At 46.0% G+C, this 20,040-nt stretch overlaps 1 protein-coding gene across 1 annotated transcript in view; it reads left to right on the top strand.

Moving 5' to 3' along the window:
• GPRIN3 (GPRIN family member 3) overlaps positions 1–19,707 on the top strand; it is a 53,453-nt gene extending 33,746 nt beyond the window's left edge. Inside the window, exon 2 of the mRNA XM_035112473.2 lies at positions 6,717–19,707. Coding sequence (XP_034968364.2) covers positions 6,825–9,155 — 2,331 coding nt within the window. The 5' untranslated portion in view covers positions 6,717–6,824 and the 3' untranslated portion in view covers positions 9,156–19,707. The remainder of the gene's footprint in view (positions 1–6,716) is intronic.
• The last annotated feature ends 333 nt before the right edge of the window (positions 19,708–20,040 follow it).

The raw sequence follows: 20,040 nt of genomic DNA, 5'->3' as shown, positions 1-20,040 counted from the left end.
ATACAACCACACAAAAAAAAAAACACGGGTCTAGAGGTGCCTTTCTGTTTTCACTTAAAGGGGGGGGGCTTGCTGTATATTGCTGCTTTGATCCAATCTGAACCCCCTTGTGGCTGCTCATAAGTAAAAATAGAAACAGAAATCCTGCCCTGGATCTCCTGCATTTCCTGTTGAGGCAGGAGGTGTTTGCAATAAGCAAACCCAGCACCTACCACTGGCTCTTTGATTCAGAAAAGCAAACCTGCAGCCCAGATGGCGCATGTCTCAGTGCACAGAGGTCTCAATACATCCATATTTTCTCTTAAGAAATCAAGCTGACAGCCGTATCATAAATAAATGATACTCGTTTTGCAACCAGCCGGCACTGCGAATGCAGCCCTGTCCCCCAGAGGAGGAATGCTGGCACACCAGCGCTAATAGCTAATAGCTCTCGGACTCCCAAGTGTGGAAGGGCAGCAAAGCTTATTCATGCTCCGTGCTCACAGCACTCGGCTTTAGCTTTTTGCTTTTAAACATGGAACACCTTTATTTAATTCACAGCAGGCTTTAGTAAAGAATGAAAGACAACGGTCCTTCGTTGACCTGATCTGGCAGCAATGAGTTCCACAGCTCAGCAGAAACCTTTCAGGGGACCACCAGGGGTCAGCAGAGAGCCCAGCAAGGAGGCGCAGGGGGTCTCTGATGCTGGGAGCCCTGAACATCGCCACGGCAGTCCGGGAATTGTCATGCAGTAGTGACAAGCAGGTACAGAGCCCTGTGGAGGAAGGGCTCTCTGACGCTAGGGAGCCCGGACAGATCTGAGCAGCTCAGGGACAGAAGGGGAGGTGGCGGCTCCATCGCCTCAACTACACAGGGGACTCAAACATAGGGAAGAAGGGAGGAGACTAGCGGTTCCCAGATTAATGTGTTGGAGGCGTTCCCGCAGAACGCCACTTCCGGGATCTGAAAGTGACTGAATGGACATAAGAACTTTAGCTCTGTTTTGTACATCTGTATAATAAAAAGCTGTAAATATACAGACGTGGAGTCGGGAGTCATTACTTGTGGAAAGCTGGAGCAGCTCCCCAGCAGAAGCCATGATAATCAATGGTAGACGAATGACATTTTTAAAAAAGAAGAAAAGAGGAAGAGGAGCTTAGAAAGATACAAGGATTCCTGTTTCATATAAAACACTCAAGGACCCAGAATAATTCCTTACTCCATGTTCTTCCCAGGAGTTCCTCATCACAGGATCTCTCTCTCTTATTCTGATTGATAGATAGATAGATAGATTAGATAGAGAGATAGAGAGATAGATATCCCTTATAACTTATTTCTGCTTCCCCTGACTTGCCACTGAAATTTATAACCACAGACTCCCCCCCCTAGCTATCTCTTTAGCCTCATTTTCACTGTACATTTTAAGCAGCATCATACCAGTTTAAACAACTGTGGCCTCCCCAAAAGCATTCTGGCAGCTGCAGGGATCTCATAGAACTCTCAGCAGTTAGTACCCTTAACAAACCACAGTTCCTAGGATTCTTTCGTTGAAGGTGGCAGAGTAGTTCTTTAAATGTGTGGAACAGATAGGGCCTTGTTTTTTGTTTCACCAAAGGGTATGGCCTGAACCAACACTGCTCAAATTACAAGAAAGAGGATTTTTCACTAAACTTTAGGGCACAAGCTGTACAACAGTTGAACAGGCTACCTCAGAGGGTGTTGAAGTCCAGGAACACAAGAAGCTGTCTTTGGTCTATTTAAGTCCGTTCAGTTGTACCTTGGATCCCGAATGCCTTGCGAGTTGGACGGTTTGGCTCCCGAATGCCGCAAACCCGGAAGTGAGTATTCTGGTTTGTAAGTGTTCTTTGGAACCCGAACGTCCAATGCGACTTCCGTGGCCTTGGTTTCCGAATGTTTTGGAAGTCGGACGGACTTCTGGAATGGATTCCATTCGACTTCCGGGATACCACTGTATTGTCTATGATTCCTGTAGTATTATTTACTCTTAGTTATGCAGATATTAGTATGTGAGTTTTGAAGGAGTCAGGGCTATAGTTCCTACCCGGCCTGATCCACTTTTGCAACTCACAAGCAGCTTACCATGTAGAAAATTCTTCTTGCTTTCTCCATGTCTATGAGACAAGTCCGCTTGGATGTTGGTGGGGAGGTTTTTAATACATTGCTTCAATGTGAAATAGCTTTATATAACTGCTTCTATGGCACTTGCAGTTAAGAGTTTAAACCCCAGGCTTTTATATGTTTAGTCCAGCTGAGATTTGGGAACTAAATCATCACAATACTTCTTTTCCACACCCCTGAAGTGTTTAAGCTTAAAGGTAAAGGGACCCCTGACCATTAGGTCCAGTCGTGACCAACTCTGGGGTTGCGGCGCTCATCTCGCATTATTAGCCAAGGGAGCCGGCGTACAGCTTCCAGGCATAGCTGCCACGTTTTCCCTTTTCTCACGAGGAAGCCTATTCAGCATAAGGGAAAATCCCTTAAAAAAAGGGATAACTTGGCAGCTATGCTTCCAGGTCATGACAAAGCCGCTTCTGGCGAACCAGAGCAGCACACGGAAACGCCGTTTACCTTCCTGCTTTGAGCAGTACCTATTTATCTACTTGCACTTTGACATGCTTTCGAACTGCTAGGTTGGCAGGAGCTGGGACCAAGCAACAGGAGCTCACCCCGTCGCAGGAATTCAAACCACCGACCTTCTGATCAGCAAGCCGTAGGCTCTGTAGTTTAACCCACAGTGCCACCTGCGTCCCTAAGCTTAGCCACCAAAAGAAAAGTGAATTGTCAGAGACTGCAAGGGAAGTTGCTTCAACAAAGGGTTTCCTCTTTTTTGCGCCCATGTATGAGAAATTGTCCATTTATTTGCTGGCAGATGGCCTTGCCTAGCCGTTCTTTTGAATGAAGAGGTCAGTATATGAAGAGTTATGAGAATGGGCTTGGATTTGTATGAAGCTAGGGAGCCTTGGCTGTAACACCTGCACTTTAATTCAGCTATTTGGAAAAGCAGTCTTTAACCATCTTTCTAAAAAAAAACCAAGCCTCTGGTTATTGACTTGGGCTATAAACGCTGCAAATTTTCAGCTTGCAATTCTTCTGAGAGTAGGTGCTTGTATTTCATTGTATTTTTCTCTCTCCTTCTTTATGCCCCTTTGTGACATGGTGCAATTTTGCCCACCAGGCTGCTCCTTCCCACCTACCCTTTTCCGCTTTTCACAGTATCCTCTTTGAAGATCCAAACACATGGATCTGCATTCAGCATTATGGTTTTGTTTTGTTTTTTTAAAGGAAATAAATCATTATGCTTAGCCAACAGAGGAAAATTAACATTGACCAAGACCGTCTAGCACTGAGGCACTGGAATTAATTGTAGCAGGTTTCCTACAGCTCTGCAGATGTTGTAGGCCTACAACTCCCATCATTCCTGGCCATTGGCTGAGGCTGATGGGAGTTGTAGTCCAACAGTTTGCCCTAAGGCAAACAATATAGTATGAAAGAACATTAATGTGGCATCTCTCAGCCTTGTTCTAGAGCAGAATTTCCCAAACTTGGGTATCCAGCTGTTGTTGGACTACAACTCCCATCATCCCTAGCTAGCAGGACCAGTGATGGACCAGTGGTCAGGAAAGATGGGAATTGTAGCCCCCAAACAGCTAGAGCAGGGGTTCCCAACAAAATTTTCTCGAGGACCCCTCATCGAGCCGCTATTGTGACAAGGACCCCCATTAATTCCTAATTCTAAAATTAAAAAGTGACAGCCAAATTAAGAGTCTTTTTTATACGTTTTTTACAGTTACAACAGAGTACTCCATCAGTATACAGTTAGTTTTAATTTTCAGTTCTTAATGAGATGAGTTAAATCTGTCCTTTGAGTCCATTATTTCTGAAATATTAGGTTCCAAACCAAAGAAAAAAAACAACAACAATTGGGAGCCGCAAAACCATTGTGACATTTAAAATAAATATAACACTGCCAACCGCCTTATTCCACACACACACACCCTGGCATCCTGCCAAAACCCTGGCATCCTGACGGATAAGAGCAGCAGTAAAACAGCTATGAAGACAAACAAAAATGAAAGCATAATATTTTGGCAAGGTGGTGTAGGAGTAGGCCAAGTGCCCTATGTGGAGAACTGCTGATGAAACCAGGCTCCCAGTTTCTCCCTTTCCCCTCCCAGGTAGATTATGGCAATTCATGGTCTACTTCTAGGGTTGCCACCTAAACCTTAAAATACGGACTCGCTTATTGATTTAATACAGGACGCAGTTTGTCCCATATTTAAAGTCATCATCAAAACTATGTGGATAGAGTGAGGGTCTGGTTGGGGGAGAGCAAGGAAGGGTGGGTGGCCAAAGAGCAAGATTGGAAGAAAAAGACATCAGTGAGTGCAGAGTCCAAAGCACAGCAGAGCAGCTAAACCGTGCCACATTGAGGCACCTGTCCCCCAAACCTCTTCCTTGCGTGGCAATAGGTGGTGGTGAGCTGGCTCAAATTCTCACTCTTCAATTGCTTTGCATGTTGAATGCCCCACACCCTCGAATTACGATTATTTCCCTTCCAGCCTTGCCTGGCTGCTCCTCACCGTTCACGGATGGCTCAGACTCAGAGCAGGTGGCACGCCTCCCCCTCCTTTTTCCTTTCTTGCACTTACATGCCACACAGCCTTTTCTTGGCCTTACTGCCACCATGGGCGCATGAACACCACGCGGTGGCCGCCGGAGTCCACAGCCGCGCTGTGCGCATGCGCCCCACTGTGCTTGTGCGCAAAGGTCTCCCAAACGTCGGGAGCGTCAGCCCCTCCCACATTTACAGCGCGGCTGTGGTGGACTCCTTTACACTTTTGCCGCGGCTCCGGGGGCGCTGCGCTGGCCAGCCAGCCCGCCGCCCGGTGCGCGCACGTCGCCCGCCGCCCGGTGCTGCCGTCGGCCGGGGAGGTGATCTTGCGGACCCCTCTGGCATAGCCCGCGGACCCCTGGGGGTCCGCGGACCACTTGTTGGGAAACACTGAGCTAGAGACTTAAATTTGGGGGAGCCTGTTCTAGAGCAATTCATTACTTCTGGGAGGAGGGGTGAATGCTCAGGCATTTGTTTTTCTGGAGTGCAATGAACTCCACCCTTAACCGGGGCAGCCTTCCCACAGTTTGAACGTTACAGGGGTAAGAGATGAGAGGCAATTTTACGTACCTAGAAAGATCTTGTAATTGTCAGGAACTTCAGCAAAAGGAAGCAATATTCAGCGATAACCAAGAAGCAAGTTGGTTTAATTCAAGCTCTTGCAGTTATATTTGATGTAGGCATTCTAACTAGGTGTGCTTTATAGCATCTTAAAACATGTTAGCGGGATCTGCTATATTGGCTTGGATGTCCAACCACCTCCTGGCTCATTTCTGTACTGGCATAATATGGCTCTGTGCCTTTTATCACAATCAATCTTAGCAGAGCTGGTGGATTGCTGACAGCGGATAACACAATAGGCTAAAGTTTACCCTCCAACCCTGAATGTGAGATGTGTTAATATCACAATGCCAAGAATCTCTTCCCAGAGGCATTAATTACCTAGTAAAAACCCTAGAGGAAAAATGTTGGGCAAGCGCTCTTGTAAATGTGGTCTCCAACCTGAGAACCAGATTTTATGTTATGGGTGGGCTCTAAAGGCTTGTTCAGCGCAGTGGAGATTTGGGCTTCTTTTTCTGGAACACCCAAGTTTTGTGGCAAACTGCTTTCAAGATTGAGGGGTCTTTTGAAAGCAAGTGATGATTGGCCATGGGGTCTCCTGATCAAAATACGAACAGTCCATTGGGCATGCCAGGCTTTTGAGTATCCCAAAGCCAGGTGGTAGCTCTTTGGAGCCTATCCTGTATTTTTCCCCAGATGGGGATAATTTCCACATAAAAAGGATGTCCTGCTTAAAGTTGCTTTCAATATTTTCTCAGCATGGAAAGGGGGAAACACCTGGTGATAGCCCAGCTGCATGTTATGTGTCATTGTGTGAAAGGAAAGCCCAATGGACACATTCCCTGTCTCCTCCCCTCGCCCCCTCCAAAACCAACTTTGTAAGGGGACAGTTTTGTGTGGAGAAGCAGCAAGGGGGAGGGTGTGCTTTATCCTTTTCTCTCCATCCGTTTTTGCATTTGTGCTTCCAGTCTTCCCACCCTCCAAGCTGCTTTCTCTCCTTGCAGAGTTTCCACACGTGCTTACCCTTGCAAACATGTATTAAGAACTTCATGGAGGGGAAAGCAACCTGGAGGGGATAATTAATTTGAAGTGTGGAAAAGGTTAAGCACACACCTCCACCCGCTGCTTATTTATGTAAAGCCCTGCCCCAGGAATGGCTCTTCCGGGTAGTAAATAAAAAGGGGCACCTGAGTTTGCTCACATGAATCTCTGTGTAAAAAGAATTTGCAGCCTTGGCACTCTCTGTGCTGACTAGAACTTATGGGAGTTGTACTCCATCTGGAGGAATACCCCTTGTGCAGTGGCAGCTGGAAGAGCCAACTATTTCTACCTTCGCCACCATCCTCCTCCCTTGAAGAAAAGGAATCTAGCAGTCAGTGGCACTCCCTGAACTGGATGTATGTGGGAAGGCAGGCGGGGTGAGTGGGTGGAGCAGCACCCTGCTTGGCTTAATGGTCCAGCCTTCACTGCCTCCATCTTGAACCTGCCTATTTTTCATTGCTTTTTATCTGAATTTGTAAATATTTCTTTGTCTCTTTAACAGACCAGCTGCGAGGAAGAGTCGCCTGTGGCCGCACCTCTCTCCGCCTAGGCCCTTCTCAGCAAGAAGCTGGGCGAAGCTGACGGGAGCCTTGCAACGCATTGCGTTCCCATGGGGACTGTACCAGATCCTCTGAGGTCTGCCAAGCGTCCGCTGGTCACCACTTCCGAGGAGGAAAATGACCTGAAAAGGTTGCAGTCCTCTAAACACCAGCACAAGCAAGCGAGCATAGAGAGCAACAGTAATGGATTTCCTTTCAATGCCAAGGTGCAACCTGCTGGAGATCGCCTGCTTGAAGGGAACTGCGGGGCGGAAGCTGATGCTGCAGCGGGCGAACGGCATTGTGGGTATGACACTGGGAAACCAAGAATGTTTTCTCCTGGGTCCTCCAGCCCATCCAAAGAAGACTGCCTAGCAGTTCTGGAGCCGGGGAATAACTCTGAGCAGGAAAGCAGCAGTGATGCCGGAGCTCAAGGCCAGGACCCAGCAAAAGAACATGCTGCAGTCAAGGCACCTGCTACCCAGGAAGCCAAAGAAATTGTGCCAAGTGGTGCTGGAGGGCAACTTTGCTGTGCAGCAGATAAGGCAAGCTCTCTGCCTGGAGGTGGTGGCAGAGTCACAGAGAGCAGAGCTCATGGCAGGTCTCCTCCTCCTTCAGATGCCCAGCAAGCTGCTCCAACCACAAAGGAAATTGTGGGTGAAAGGATTGGTCCCGAAGTGACGCAGGTGCCAGACTCAGCAAAGGAACTGGAGCCTGTCTCTGATCTTGTGCTGAAGGCCCACAGTTGTTCAGATGCAGAGCCAAAGGGCTCAAAGGAGGCAGGCTCTGATCCTGGCTCAAGAACTGCACCAGAGATGGTCCCCAAACCCAGCCTTGGGAGCACACCACAGCCTTCGTGTGGTGACAAGGCTGCGGAGAAGGTAGGGCCTGAGCCCTCCGAGTTCAAGGACACAGGGACCATGATGGTGCAACCTGAGGGTAGGGTTGCAGGTGAGGAGGTGGCAAGCAGGACCCATCAGGATGCCGGAGTGCAGGCTGTAGCCACCATGGAAAGCAGATCAGCGTCTACCAGCCCAAGCATCTTTGCTGCATTCTTACGGGAAAACATGCCTCCCCAGGCAACACGGAAGCAAGACCAGTTGCACATTATTTACACGGTAGCCGGCGGGAAGGAGCAATCGGAAATTGTTGACGACTTTGCGGCGCTTGTCCAGACAGCCGTGTCTGCTGCCACTGTGACCGAAGCCCATATCCAGGCAGCAGCTGCAGTAGACGGGGGGTTGGCAGTTCAGGCTGTCAAACTTCAAGAGAGCACAGCAGGCACTCATGATACAGCCCACTCGACTTTGTCAGGCAACGCGACGTATCCCTGCCCACCAGCCTCTGGCAGTGTGCAAGAAACGTCGTCCAAGGTGACAGAAGCACAAACAGCAAATGCAGCCAGCCATCGCAGCGATGCTTGTCAGCAGCCGCCGGACACTTCAGTCTTGCTGAAGACAGCACCGATTTACCAGATTACTGTCAATGGCAGCGCTTCCCCACACCCTGCGAGCAGCGAAACCAAGCTACCTCCACCTTCTGCTCTCCCAGGAATCAATAGCAAACCTCAGCACCTTGGACCCTCCTCTGCTGCGGAAAGCCAACAGGCACCACCAGCCTCTTGCGGCATATCTGAACAAGACAAGGCTCACGGTACCGCTGGGGGCACTCCCGATAGCGGTTGCAGAGAGCAGCTGCGTACTGAGACGGTTAGGAGTCTTGAGACGGTTCCGGCCAGCCTCCATGTGGACGTCAAACCAAAGGGGGAAGGGAAACCCGTCCCTCTCAGCCCGAAGGAACAGGGGACGACTAATGCTGCAGGAGCAGCTACTGCGCCCCCGACCGTGTGTGCCCCAGCCACGGCAAAAATTGCACAGGATAAACTTCCAGGCAAAGAGGCAGGGGGATTTGGCAGTCGGAATCTGGAAGCTGAGTCTGGGTTGAGTAGAAATTCTGGCCCTGGCCTAGGAACCAAAAGCAACAGAACTAAGAAGGGAGAGAAGGGCAATCTTTCAGCCTCTCCTGCTTTGCCCTTGCCAAAGCTCGGGGAGAAGAAGAAAGAAGGCAAATCTGCCACGGAGGGCAGAGGGCACCTGAAGCAGTCTAAGCGTGTCCGGGATGTCGTGTGGGATGAGCAGGGCATGACTTGGGAGGTTTACGGGGCCTCCCTTGACCCTGAGTCGTTGGGGGTCGCCATCCAGAATCACTTGCAGAGGCAGATTAGAGAACACGAAAAACTGATTAAGGCCCAAAACAGCCAGACCCGGAAATCTGTTTCTTCGGATACGTCTTCAAATAGAAAACTTAAAGGGAGGCAGCACAGTGTTTTCCAATCCATGATGCAGAATTTCAGGCGCCCCAATTGCTGCGTTCGCCCTGCTGCTTCCTCTGTGTTAGACTGAAACAGTCGGGAAGGTGACGAGTGTCCGTTTGTAGCCATTTGTTTCTGTGTGTGCACAGAAATCTGTAGAAAATAAGCCCAGGAGCTTGGCTTTGATGCTTGAGATTCTGATATAATGATTTGGGGGGGGGGGCAGAGTAACGGCTGTGTATTGTATGCCCAGTAAGTCATCACATCTGAGCTGTCTTGTTTTCTGCAAACAACACATGCAGCTTTTACGTTTACTTAGAAGCCACTCCGGTCTATTGCCAAACGACAACATAAGCACTTAAAAACGAAGCACAATGTGAGATTGCCAATTTACTGCACCAACGCGAGGCAGCTTTTTGCAGACGGAAGAGAGGGGAGGCATCAAAACCCTTTGCAAACGCCTTTCACATACGACTAGGTCTTAACAATGTCAATAATGAAAACTTCAACAACTGTGTGTTAATGTAGCAAATATTCCCAAGTACCTGGATCAGGTTGCGTTGGTGCTGAGAGTCAAATGAACTGGCTTTCTTAAAATGATAGACACTTTGAGAGCTCTTTGAGGAGGAGGTAAAAAGATATCAGCTTGCAATTAGGGTGGTATTCCAAGTACGCCTGCACCCCTTTTGCCTCACACGCTAAGGAGCCCTGAGGGATCCTGTACCAATCACATGCCAGCCTTTGCCAACCTGGGGCCATCCAGATGTTTTGTACTACCGTGTTTCTCATATTATAAGACATGTCTTATATTTATTTTTTCCTCAAAAAAACACACTATGGCTTATTTTCAAGGGATGTCTTATTTTTTTCCTCCTCCTCCTGCCGCAGCCGGCATTGCTGCTGCGCCTATCACTATGTCTTATTTTCGGGGTATGGCTTATATTCCTTGAATGCTTAAAAATCCTGCTATGGCTTATTTTATGGGTATGTCTTAAAATATGAGAAACAGGGTACATCTTCCATCAGCCCCAGCTGTGCTGATGGGAGTTGTAGTCCAAAATACCTTGAGGGTAAGCCAGCTGGAGAAGGTTACTGTCATCTGTACATATACAGTTACAGTGTGACGAAACGCCTGCTGGTGGCGTTCTTCTTGAAGGCTCTGGAAACCTCTGGCACCCCAGACGCAATAAAGGTCCTTCAGACTGGAGTGTAAGGGCCTTCAGAAAGACTCGAGAAATTTCAACGGGTGCGAGAATTTCTGTTAAGTGTGAGATTTTGACTGTTATTTGGTCCTTAATAGGTCTCTTCCTGTCCCCTGCAACCCCCTGGTTGCAATTTGGTATTCTGCAATGTTTTATCTTAGAGGTGATACTTCCATGTCATATAGAAGTGGAGAAATGGTTTGGATTTTCAGCAGCAACATAGAGAGGGCACGAAAGATTAGTGTGCAGCCTTGTTAGAAATATATATATATTAGTTTTCCACTATACCCCCAAAATAGCCAATTTATAACAATAACAATTAATTCCCAAATGATACAATTATCAAAATGCCAATCAACTTCCAAATAATACATTTTAGTTAAAGTGGCTCCCCATATGGTGGTCTGGGTGCATTTCTGATTTTATAACCCTGCGTTCCATGATCTTAATTTATGTCAGTTACATTTCAGTTATAATACCGTAATAATCCCTTAGTCAATGGCTATATAATTAATGATCTCCATTTGTGATGTTATAAGATATAAATTTATAAAGCTTCAAGTGAGGAACTCAAACTATTATCTTTATTCTGACCTGCGTGTGAAAACTGTTAGGTCCATAGAGATTCTTGCTGTCCATATATGACGTTGTCTCTTTCACTTCCCAACTGTTGTTTTCTCCCATTGCGACTTTGGGCAGAACTGAATCTCGAAGTTTCTCAGAGGTCTCATCTCTCTCCATCCCTTGCTTCAATGTCTTGGAACAGGCGACAGTTTGCTAGAAACCATTCCGTCTCACTAGTAAAACATGTCACAGATCTTCGCCATTTCCCCCTCAGCCTAGGAAAAGGTGGGCAGTTTTCAAATGCACTGAATGTTTAATACTCCTTTCCAACTCCCCAAATCTCTGCAGCGTTCTTATCACAGCCCCCAGATTCTTTTCCTTTCAGCTAGAGATTTATGGTGCAATTCATGGTGCCAGGAGCGTCTGCTCGCTGCCATGCTAGATTGAAGCTATGCCTCTTGGTCCTGAATGCTAGCAACCGACAGGACAATGGGATAGGTTTCTCAGACATTGTGTTTCCCTGCAGATTTTCCCCAAGAAACCTGTTTGGGAGGGTGAAATAACTGCTAGCTCTTTACTCTGTCTTGTTAACATGGAGAACCAGTGTGGCGTAATGGTTAGGGTGTTAGACCAGGACCTGGGAGAGCCCGGTTCGAAGCCCCACTCGGCCATGAAGCTCACTGGGTGACCTTGGGTCACTCACCATCTCTTAGCCTAACCTACCTCACAGGGCTGTTGTGAGGATGAAATGGGGAGGAGGAGAACCACGTACACCACCTTGAGGATAAAGGTGGTATATAACTGTTATAATTTCTAGCTCAGAGGCAAATGTGAGTGCCTCTTTATTTCAGAGCAGGTGGGAAGAGCCCATGAAGAGGCTTCAGCGTGGATGATATCATTGTGGGGGAAATCTGCATTGCTAGCTCCTCCTGAATGATCTCAGAGCAACGCAGGAAGGATATGCATTTTAGAGGCTTCCCATGCTGTTAAGATACCATTCGTTCCATCAGCTTCACTCAGTAAGGCTTAAACAAGTTTTCATCCCATATAGGCTTCCCAGTTCTGAGAACCACTGCACTCTTACTGAACTTAACTATTAAAAAAAGAAAGAAAGAAAATCAATTCCAAATTATTCCCCTCTCTGCAAATTGGCGGTGGCCGCTCAGCCAGAAGAGCTTAGTAGATTGTTAATTGATTTTTGTCACTCCAGTTGTGTAACTGGTGCTTTATAGATCTGGGGGCTAGATTAAGAAAGAAAATCTGGGGGAAGGGAAATCACAGCATCCAGATAATTGCCCAACCTTTGCGGGCTTTCCATGTCAAAAAAGCAAAAGCCACAAGCCTAGCGAGCTGAAAGTGGAAAGGTCTGTGGTATATCTGTTCCCTTGCTTGAGGTTGGATGGGTAAAAAGGCTTAGGCATCCCAACAGAATCTGCTTGAGCAGAGTAGGATGGATTCCCAGGAGTGAAATTCAAATTTTGCAGTCATATACATGTTTATTCCAGATAAATTTCAGGGCGGAACCACCAATTGCACAAAATAAAAGTAGTCTCCTACCAAAAGTGGAACCCCTATGTTAAATATTCCCCTTCCCCCTCCACAGTGTGCAGTAAAACATGTGGCCTATTTCTGATGCCACTGTTTTGTGCATTTTCCGTCTTTCCGTAACTGGTTGTTGAGATTGCAGGCATGCATGACATGATGACATCAAGCTGCAAGGGGAGTTTTATTGCACGTTTTGGCAGCAACCCTGGGTTCCTTATGACATGTAGTTCCACTGTCCCATTCGAAGATTTGCCTTCACACTAGAGTTTACTTAAGATGTCAGCTTCAACATCAACATATTCCAGTACTGACCATCCGATTCAAATCTCCCATGCCCGCCACTCTGTCCTTTGTTCATAGTCAGAAAACAGGCCCAATAACTAGCACAGTTGGAGTATGTGGTGTTCAAAAAGAAAATACTTGCACTTTTCCCCATCAGAGAAACTAAAAAATAAAACCACAATGCCATACTGGGATAATAGAAATTCATGTGGAATCCAGTAAAACAGAGGCTTACTTTTAAAAGTTTCCTAAGAACCTAAATCCTTGGATTTGAATTAGCTGAGTCCCAGAAAAATTCAGAGAGACTAAGCTGGCATAAATCCAAATTTCCCTGCCTAGGATTTCATGACTTCGCTGGTAGGTCGTTCCCATTGCCTAATACAGGCATTCCCAAACTTCGGCCCTCCAGATGTTTTGGACTACAATTCCCTTCATCCCTGACCACTGGTCCTGTTAGCTAGGGATCATGGGAGTTGTAGGCCAAAACATCTGGAGGGCCGCAGTTTGGGGATGCCTGGCCTAATAGGTGTCTTTAAGACTACACTAGTCAATCCTTTGTGGGATGCAGCTATGAGAGAAATCACAATGAAGACCATAGACCACAATCCTGGCAAGATTAAGCACTTGTATATCTCACTAATTTCAACAGGAAATTAAGCAAGTGGCCTGGTTCATGTTGCAACAAACCATGGTTTAGAGTTGGGAGTGATTAACCTGCAATCCTCCAGATATTGGACTACAGCTTCTATGATCCCTGACCATGGGATAGGGACGTTGGGATTTGCTTTTTTACCCTTCAAAAAGCAAATACCTCCCACTTTGTTCTTCCCTAAGCAGGACTTCAGGAAGCCTGAAGTTTGGCTTCCTGAGATAAGCAAATGCAGGATGTGGTTCACATTCACAGATCACAGCAAGCCTTCATAGTTTGTTTTCATTCACACTAAAGTGAGGAGCCAAGTACGAGCAATGTGCTCATTCACAGTATAGCACAAACCATGGTTTACTGTGACATGCAAACAAGGCCTGCACAGAACTCTTTTGAAATACGCCTCCACATGCTTAACTTTGTCTGAAATGTATTCCACAGTTGTTGTTGTTGTTTTGAAAGGCATGAAATCATTTAGTTCCCTTATTGCCATGTATTGTGCAAAACCATGTTTCCTTCTGTTTTGTTTTTGTAAGGGGGAAAAATGTTCAAAAGCTCTGTTTTACGTATTGGCTTGAAGCTATCGGCACTGGTGTTTTTTGGAATGTACTTAGATGTACATCTTACTGAGCCTTGCTTCATTGTTTCTCTGGCGGCAAAACAGGCTGTTCTGGTGGGCATGCAACGCACATAATAATGAGAGGAGATAACTTACTGTAAGGAGCACCAGTTCAGCAAATCCTTCCTTGAAAAGTTGTCCTTAAAAGAGAACACTCTTAAAAGAATTAATTCGGTTGCATTTTACAAAAAGAAAAGAAAAAACAGCAACAGCTTTTTCACCATTGTGTTTTACACAGATATTATCAGCATATTTTTTAGAAAAAATTGCACGGTCTAGTTTTTTACTTTACCCATTGTGCTTCCTTAGGGCTCATATCCATCTGTAATTAGGTGCCTGTAGAAAGGGCTGCGAACAAAATTAGCAGCTAAGGGAACGAGGTATTGTGTGGAGCAGGGTTTCCCAAATGTGGGTCTCCAGCTGTTTTTGGACTATAGTTCCCACCATCCCTGACCACTGGTCCTGCTAGCTAGGGACGATGGGATTTGTAGTTTGTTTATTTATTTTTTATTTATATTTCTTAATGCTTTATTGGTTTTCAAAACGAAACAACAATCAACAATCAACAAAAGGCAAACCAAGATCAACACTCATTACAAAAGAAAATAAACAATTGAATTCACATGTCACGAATTCCAACACGACTTCCAATCCCCCCATTGTGATTTCTAATTTACATTACGACTGCACACTTAACTTTATCTCTCCTAGGTTATTCGGTTGTGTTAATTTTGTAAAGTTCTCTTATTTCATGCAGAAATCAATCCAGGCCGGCCAAAGAACTTAGATTATTACAATGTTCTTTTAAGTATTCTCTGTAAACATTGCACTCTCTATTAAATATTTGATCTGTATGGTCTCAGAATATTGCTGTCAATCTTGCTAGCTCTGCATACTCTAACATTTTATTCTGCCAATCTAATTTTGAGGGTGTAGAATCTCCTTTGCAGTTCAACAGCAGCTGGAGACCCAAGTTTGGGAAACCCTAGTTCTGAGAAAAGGAGACTTGAGGCACAATCCTTCCACCAGCAGGCAGAGCTCCTTCCCACTCTGCCCCCAAATGGGATCAGCATAGGGCTTAGTGCAGTCCTGATCATCCCTATAGAATCATAGTTAGAAGGCACCTTGAATGACCTTGGGGGCCAATCTGTAATGGGGAGCCGACATGGTGCCCTCCAGATATTTTTGGACTCCTCAGGGGTTGGCCATGCTGCCTGGGGCCGATGAACATTGAAGTCCACAACAGCTGAAGAGCACCACATTGGCTACCCCTGATCAAAATGCCCCCCTACAGCAGGCTTTCCCAAACCTTGGGTCTGCACCTATTTTGGGACTACATCTCCCATCATCCCTAGCTAGCAAGACCAGTGGTCAGGGGTGATGGGAACTGCAGTCCAAAAACAGCTGGAGATCCAAGTTTAGGAAACCCTGCTCTGACAGAACCAAGGTTCCACTGTAAATCTTGTGAAATAAATCTAAAAATTCTTTTTTTTTTAATTATTGGAAAATCCATTTTTTAAACTTTTTGATTTCCACATACCACAAAGCTGGGTCTTTTGTTTTGTTTTTTACAATGCAATCCTAGATGTATCTGCTCAGAAGCTAATCCCATGGGGTCCAAACAGGCTTACTGCTGGGCAGGTGAGTGTGGAGTTGCTGCTTAAATGACTGAGTTGTTTTTGAAAAAATTGCCCTAAAATACCTGCCTGGGCTTATTTCTGCTTTCTGCAAAGTCCATCCTACCTAGCACTAATCTTCTCATCATTTACAAAGCATTCTTTATAGGATGAAGGATGCAATTCCTATTAATAGGAATTACTTCCTTATGGAGAGAGAAAGGCAGGCTGGGGGCAAGTATATATGATACTGTGCAGGTGGTAAATAGAACATGCTGATAAGACTTTCATGGCAAGTATTTTACAAAATATGGGATGTTTCCAGTGTGTAAATCTTCCTTTTGCATAGCTGAACAACATATTTCTGGATGGAGCACCAAAATCAAATGGATTAGAAATTTAGGTTCATTAAATCTTCATCATAATTGCCATGCTGCCATTTCAGCTTTTTATTCCATGCATTGCAATTCTGTGACAGATGCTTTTCATGTTCTCCAGTACCAACAGTAAATTATTATTATTATTATTATTATCATTATCATCATCATCATCAAAATATGTAGAGACAAATTGCCTCCTAGCTATCAACAGCAGTTTATTCAGTGTTCATACTGACACCCTAATCTTAAAAAACAATTGCATACTTGGCCATTGACACTATAATACAGTATCGATGTAAATTGTCTGTGTTTTTTAAAAAATTGGATTGGTGCTGGTGAAAATTGTGCTAGAGACAGACAGATGTAAACTAGCATTAACCAAACAATGCAAATCCCAGGCAATGCCCCAACCTTTCCCTATGTTCGCTGTGCACTTAATTAAATGAACATTAATTGATGTGGCCTTCAGTACTTTAACTATTGATTTGCTAAAGAAGCAGAGTTTAGGAAGAGATCACAAGGAGATATTAAGACCCTTCAGCATTTCTTTTAAGTATAGTCCGATAGATGATAGTGGCAGATAACAGGCAATGTGCACCAGATCAGGTTCTCAGACTTTGGCTGCTAAATTTACATTTTACATGAAATGAGCGCATAGGTACATGAAATCCATTAGCTCTAGGCCAGGCATGGGCAAACTTGGCCCTCCAGCTGTTTTGGGACTACAACTCCCATCATCCCTAGCTAACAGGACCAGTGGTCAGGGATGATGGGAATTGTAGTCCCAAAACAGACGGAGGGCCAAGTTTGGCCATGCCTGCTCTAGGCAATGCCCTTAAGACCTGGCCTCAACCTTGTGTTTCCTGTTACTGTTTTTCCTTCCAGGTTTCAGCCTCAACCAATTTTAAGTAAGGGCCCTGGATTGATCTGTCTAGCTGTCAGTCACTGGAACAAACTCTTAAATAACAAAGAGTTATTCTCCCATATTTCACCTTTTGATTCACTCGCAGCTGTTATTTGAAGTGCCATATTTGAGGGATGGGGAGTGTTGTTGTTTTGTATATGCCTGTGAAAGAGGTCTGTAATATTAATTTTCCTGCCTCCCTTATCATCGTCCAAAATGTGAATGTTGGGTTTGTTATTTGAACGGTAGTATCCCATGACTGGTATTGTTCGGTAAGAGTCATTGATGTTTGGGGATCTCTTGCCATCTTTCGTCTCTCAGCTGGGCACCAAAGTGTGTTTTCCCTCTTGGCGTACTGCTGCCTTGTTTGTGGCTGTCTCACATTCAGATGATCTAAAGTTTCTTGATGTTTATTCTCGTGCCTTCAAATCCGTTGTCCCCCCCAAAAAAAATTGTTCTCGCGGATTGTGAAAGTGATGTCCGTTAAGGAACCTTCTGTCATTTTCTTCCATGTTTTTCTCTCTTTATGGTAAACTCTGGGTCCGGACTCTTCTGACAAGATTTTCTTGAGTTGATTTTTTTTTTTCAAACAAAACTGTGACTGGACTATTCTTAATGTGTCGGGAGAACTGAGGGAATAAGCAAATACCTGTATTTAAACGAACTTGACTCTCATGAGGAAAAATCGGGATGCAGCTTCCTCCCCTCTTCATTTACAGCAAACGTTCTTACTGGCCTTTCAATAGCGGAGGAAGTCAGTCCTAAATGTGGTCAAAAACAATGGAAGTTTTCTGCTCCATGACAAAACTGTGAGATCTGTCTTCACGCTCTGCAGCAGCTTATCAGCTGAAGAATTCAACCCACCTCACCTTCCAGCTGAAAAAACGCCTCTAATTATAGTGTTTCCAATACAAATATATATGTATGTATGTATATAGCTAGCTAGATATTTTGAAAACTGAGAATAATTGGCTTCCAGGGGACTTGAGTGCACATGAGCAGGGAGAGTAAGTTGTAGAATACAGCTTTGGTACACTGCTTTAAAATAAATGGAACAATTGTGGAAACGTGAGGGGGAATTAGGACTGTTAGCGAATACAATACAATGGGCACAGAGGCCTGCTAAAATGCATTTGCAGTCAAGCAATAGTGTGTCCTCTGTTCTCCCTTTCTTTTCCCTCCCCCCTCAAAATAATAAAAAAGGACCACAACACCAGCACATCCCATGGTATAAAGTATTTATTTTAAAGACTTGGCTCTAATAGGACGGAATGCAAGCAGCATTAAGTGCCTGATGTGTGGGTGGGGGTGTTTTAACTGTCATGGACAAACACGTTTATAGAGTGATCCCAAGCAAACAATCGCGTTCTGCTAATACATCCCCATGTTTGGCCTGGAAGAGAGACGCGATCTGGCTTAGAATCACCAAAATTGCAAGTATAAAGTGTGCCAAACAACTTGTGGGGGAGGGCGACCCTGAAATGCATAAAATGCTTGTGATGGCCTGTAGCAACTGATAATACTGCAAAGCATGTTAGAGCTACAGGGAGATGTTTTAGCAGTATCTTATCTCTAAGGCTGTGTTCACATTCCCTTTCACTGCGATTGCAGAGCCGCTTTGTCAAATCTGTGCTCACACAATGTTGGAACCCAGACACACATGTATCCTGAACTTTGTTACGAAATACTGTTGTTTGATGCGCCGTTTCTCAAACCAGCTTCACACCCGTTGGGAGTCCTCGAGCGGTTCCTAATTTGTCTCTAGCCCACCTGGCGTTTTCAGAAACGAATTGAAGCTGTGCTGAGGTGAGCAGCTGTGGGGAGGAGAGAGAGCTGCGAAACACACAGCGGGGGTACACAACTTCGCTGCGCTCTTAATGCAGTAATGTGAACACACCCTTAATGCGGGGTTGGTTCTGCCAGTGGTGCTTCATGTGGCAGCAAGAAGGGTAACCAATCCAGAAGGATCATCCATAAGTGAAAATGTGCCTCCACTATCAGAAGCTACCCAGTGCCCAGCAGCGTAGCTACATAGCTGCCAAGTCTCCCGTATTCCCTGGGAAACCCCCGTTTTTCCAGCTGTCCCCAGCCGAAAAAACAGATTTTTTTGTTTTTCCCCGGTTTATTCTGGCACGGCGGCCATTTTGGAACTGGGCGGAGCATGCTCAGAAGCAACTTTTGATGCTGCTTTGACCAGTTCCAAAATGGCTGCAGCGTGACTTCTGGTGCGGTGGCCATTTTGGAACAGGGCAGAGCAGCATCAAAAGTAGCTTCTGAGCATGCTCCGCCCAGTTCCAAAATGGCGGCAGCGCTACATCCGGTCTGCTACTTCCGGTCCAGTCCCTTATTTCTCAGGCCGGAACTTGGCAGCTATGCGTAGCTAGCCGCTCGGGTGCCAGGGGCGCGCACCCTGCAATCGGGGACAAAGCGAGCCACCCATGGGGGCAGGGCAAGCTGCCCATGGGGACGGGGCGAGCCAAGGCAGGGCATGCTGCATGGAGCCTTTCTGCAACCCCCCCCCCAACTGTAGGGCGGCTGAGGCGGTGGGCAAATGCAAGCCCCAAGCTGCTCGAAAAAGCAGCGCAGAGCTTGCAGGCAGTCCACTCACCGCCTCCCCCTCAAGAGAGATGCATGGCTCAGGCACACTGCAGGTCCTGAGGTGTGATGCCCAGTGCCCCCTACCTCACCTACCTACGCCTCTGGATTAGGTAGATTCATGGAGGTGAGGGCTGTCGAAGACTACTAGCCATAAAGGCTGTGCTCTGCCTGCAAAGTTGGAGGCAGAAATGCTTCTGGTTTCTGGAAACCACTCAAGGGGAGAGTACTCCTGCAGTGGCAGTAAGAAGGGGCGTGTGGTGGGTGCAGGAGTTATTTTTTTTCAAAAACACATATTTTTGCCATTTTGTCACCCCCCTCAGTGATGAAACTCGGGGTGGACCGTACCCACCACACCCCCTTCCTACACCAGTTGCCAGCGCCAACACAGACCTAAGAGTTGGTTAAAGGACGGGTGGCATCCAAACTCAGTGTTGGACTTACACAGGGACTTGACCTTAACATTCCAGACGGTTGCAAAAGATCGCTCTAAAATGGCCACAAATCTGTCTACCGAAAATCAGAAGATTGATGGGTTCCTAAAGCTGTCTTGCATTCTTGCGGCTGTATTCTTTTTCTACGACTGAAATGTGATCCACTGTACAAAACAGAGCTGGTTTTAG

The sequence above is a fragment of the Zootoca vivipara genome, chromosome 9 (genome assembly GCF_963506605.1).
Source record: "Zootoca vivipara chromosome 9, rZooViv1.1, whole genome shotgun sequence".
NCBI classification, from domain to species: Eukaryota; Metazoa; Chordata; class Lepidosauria; order Squamata; family Lacertidae; genus Zootoca; species Zootoca vivipara.
This window is presented reverse-complemented; position numbering and strand designations above follow the sequence as displayed.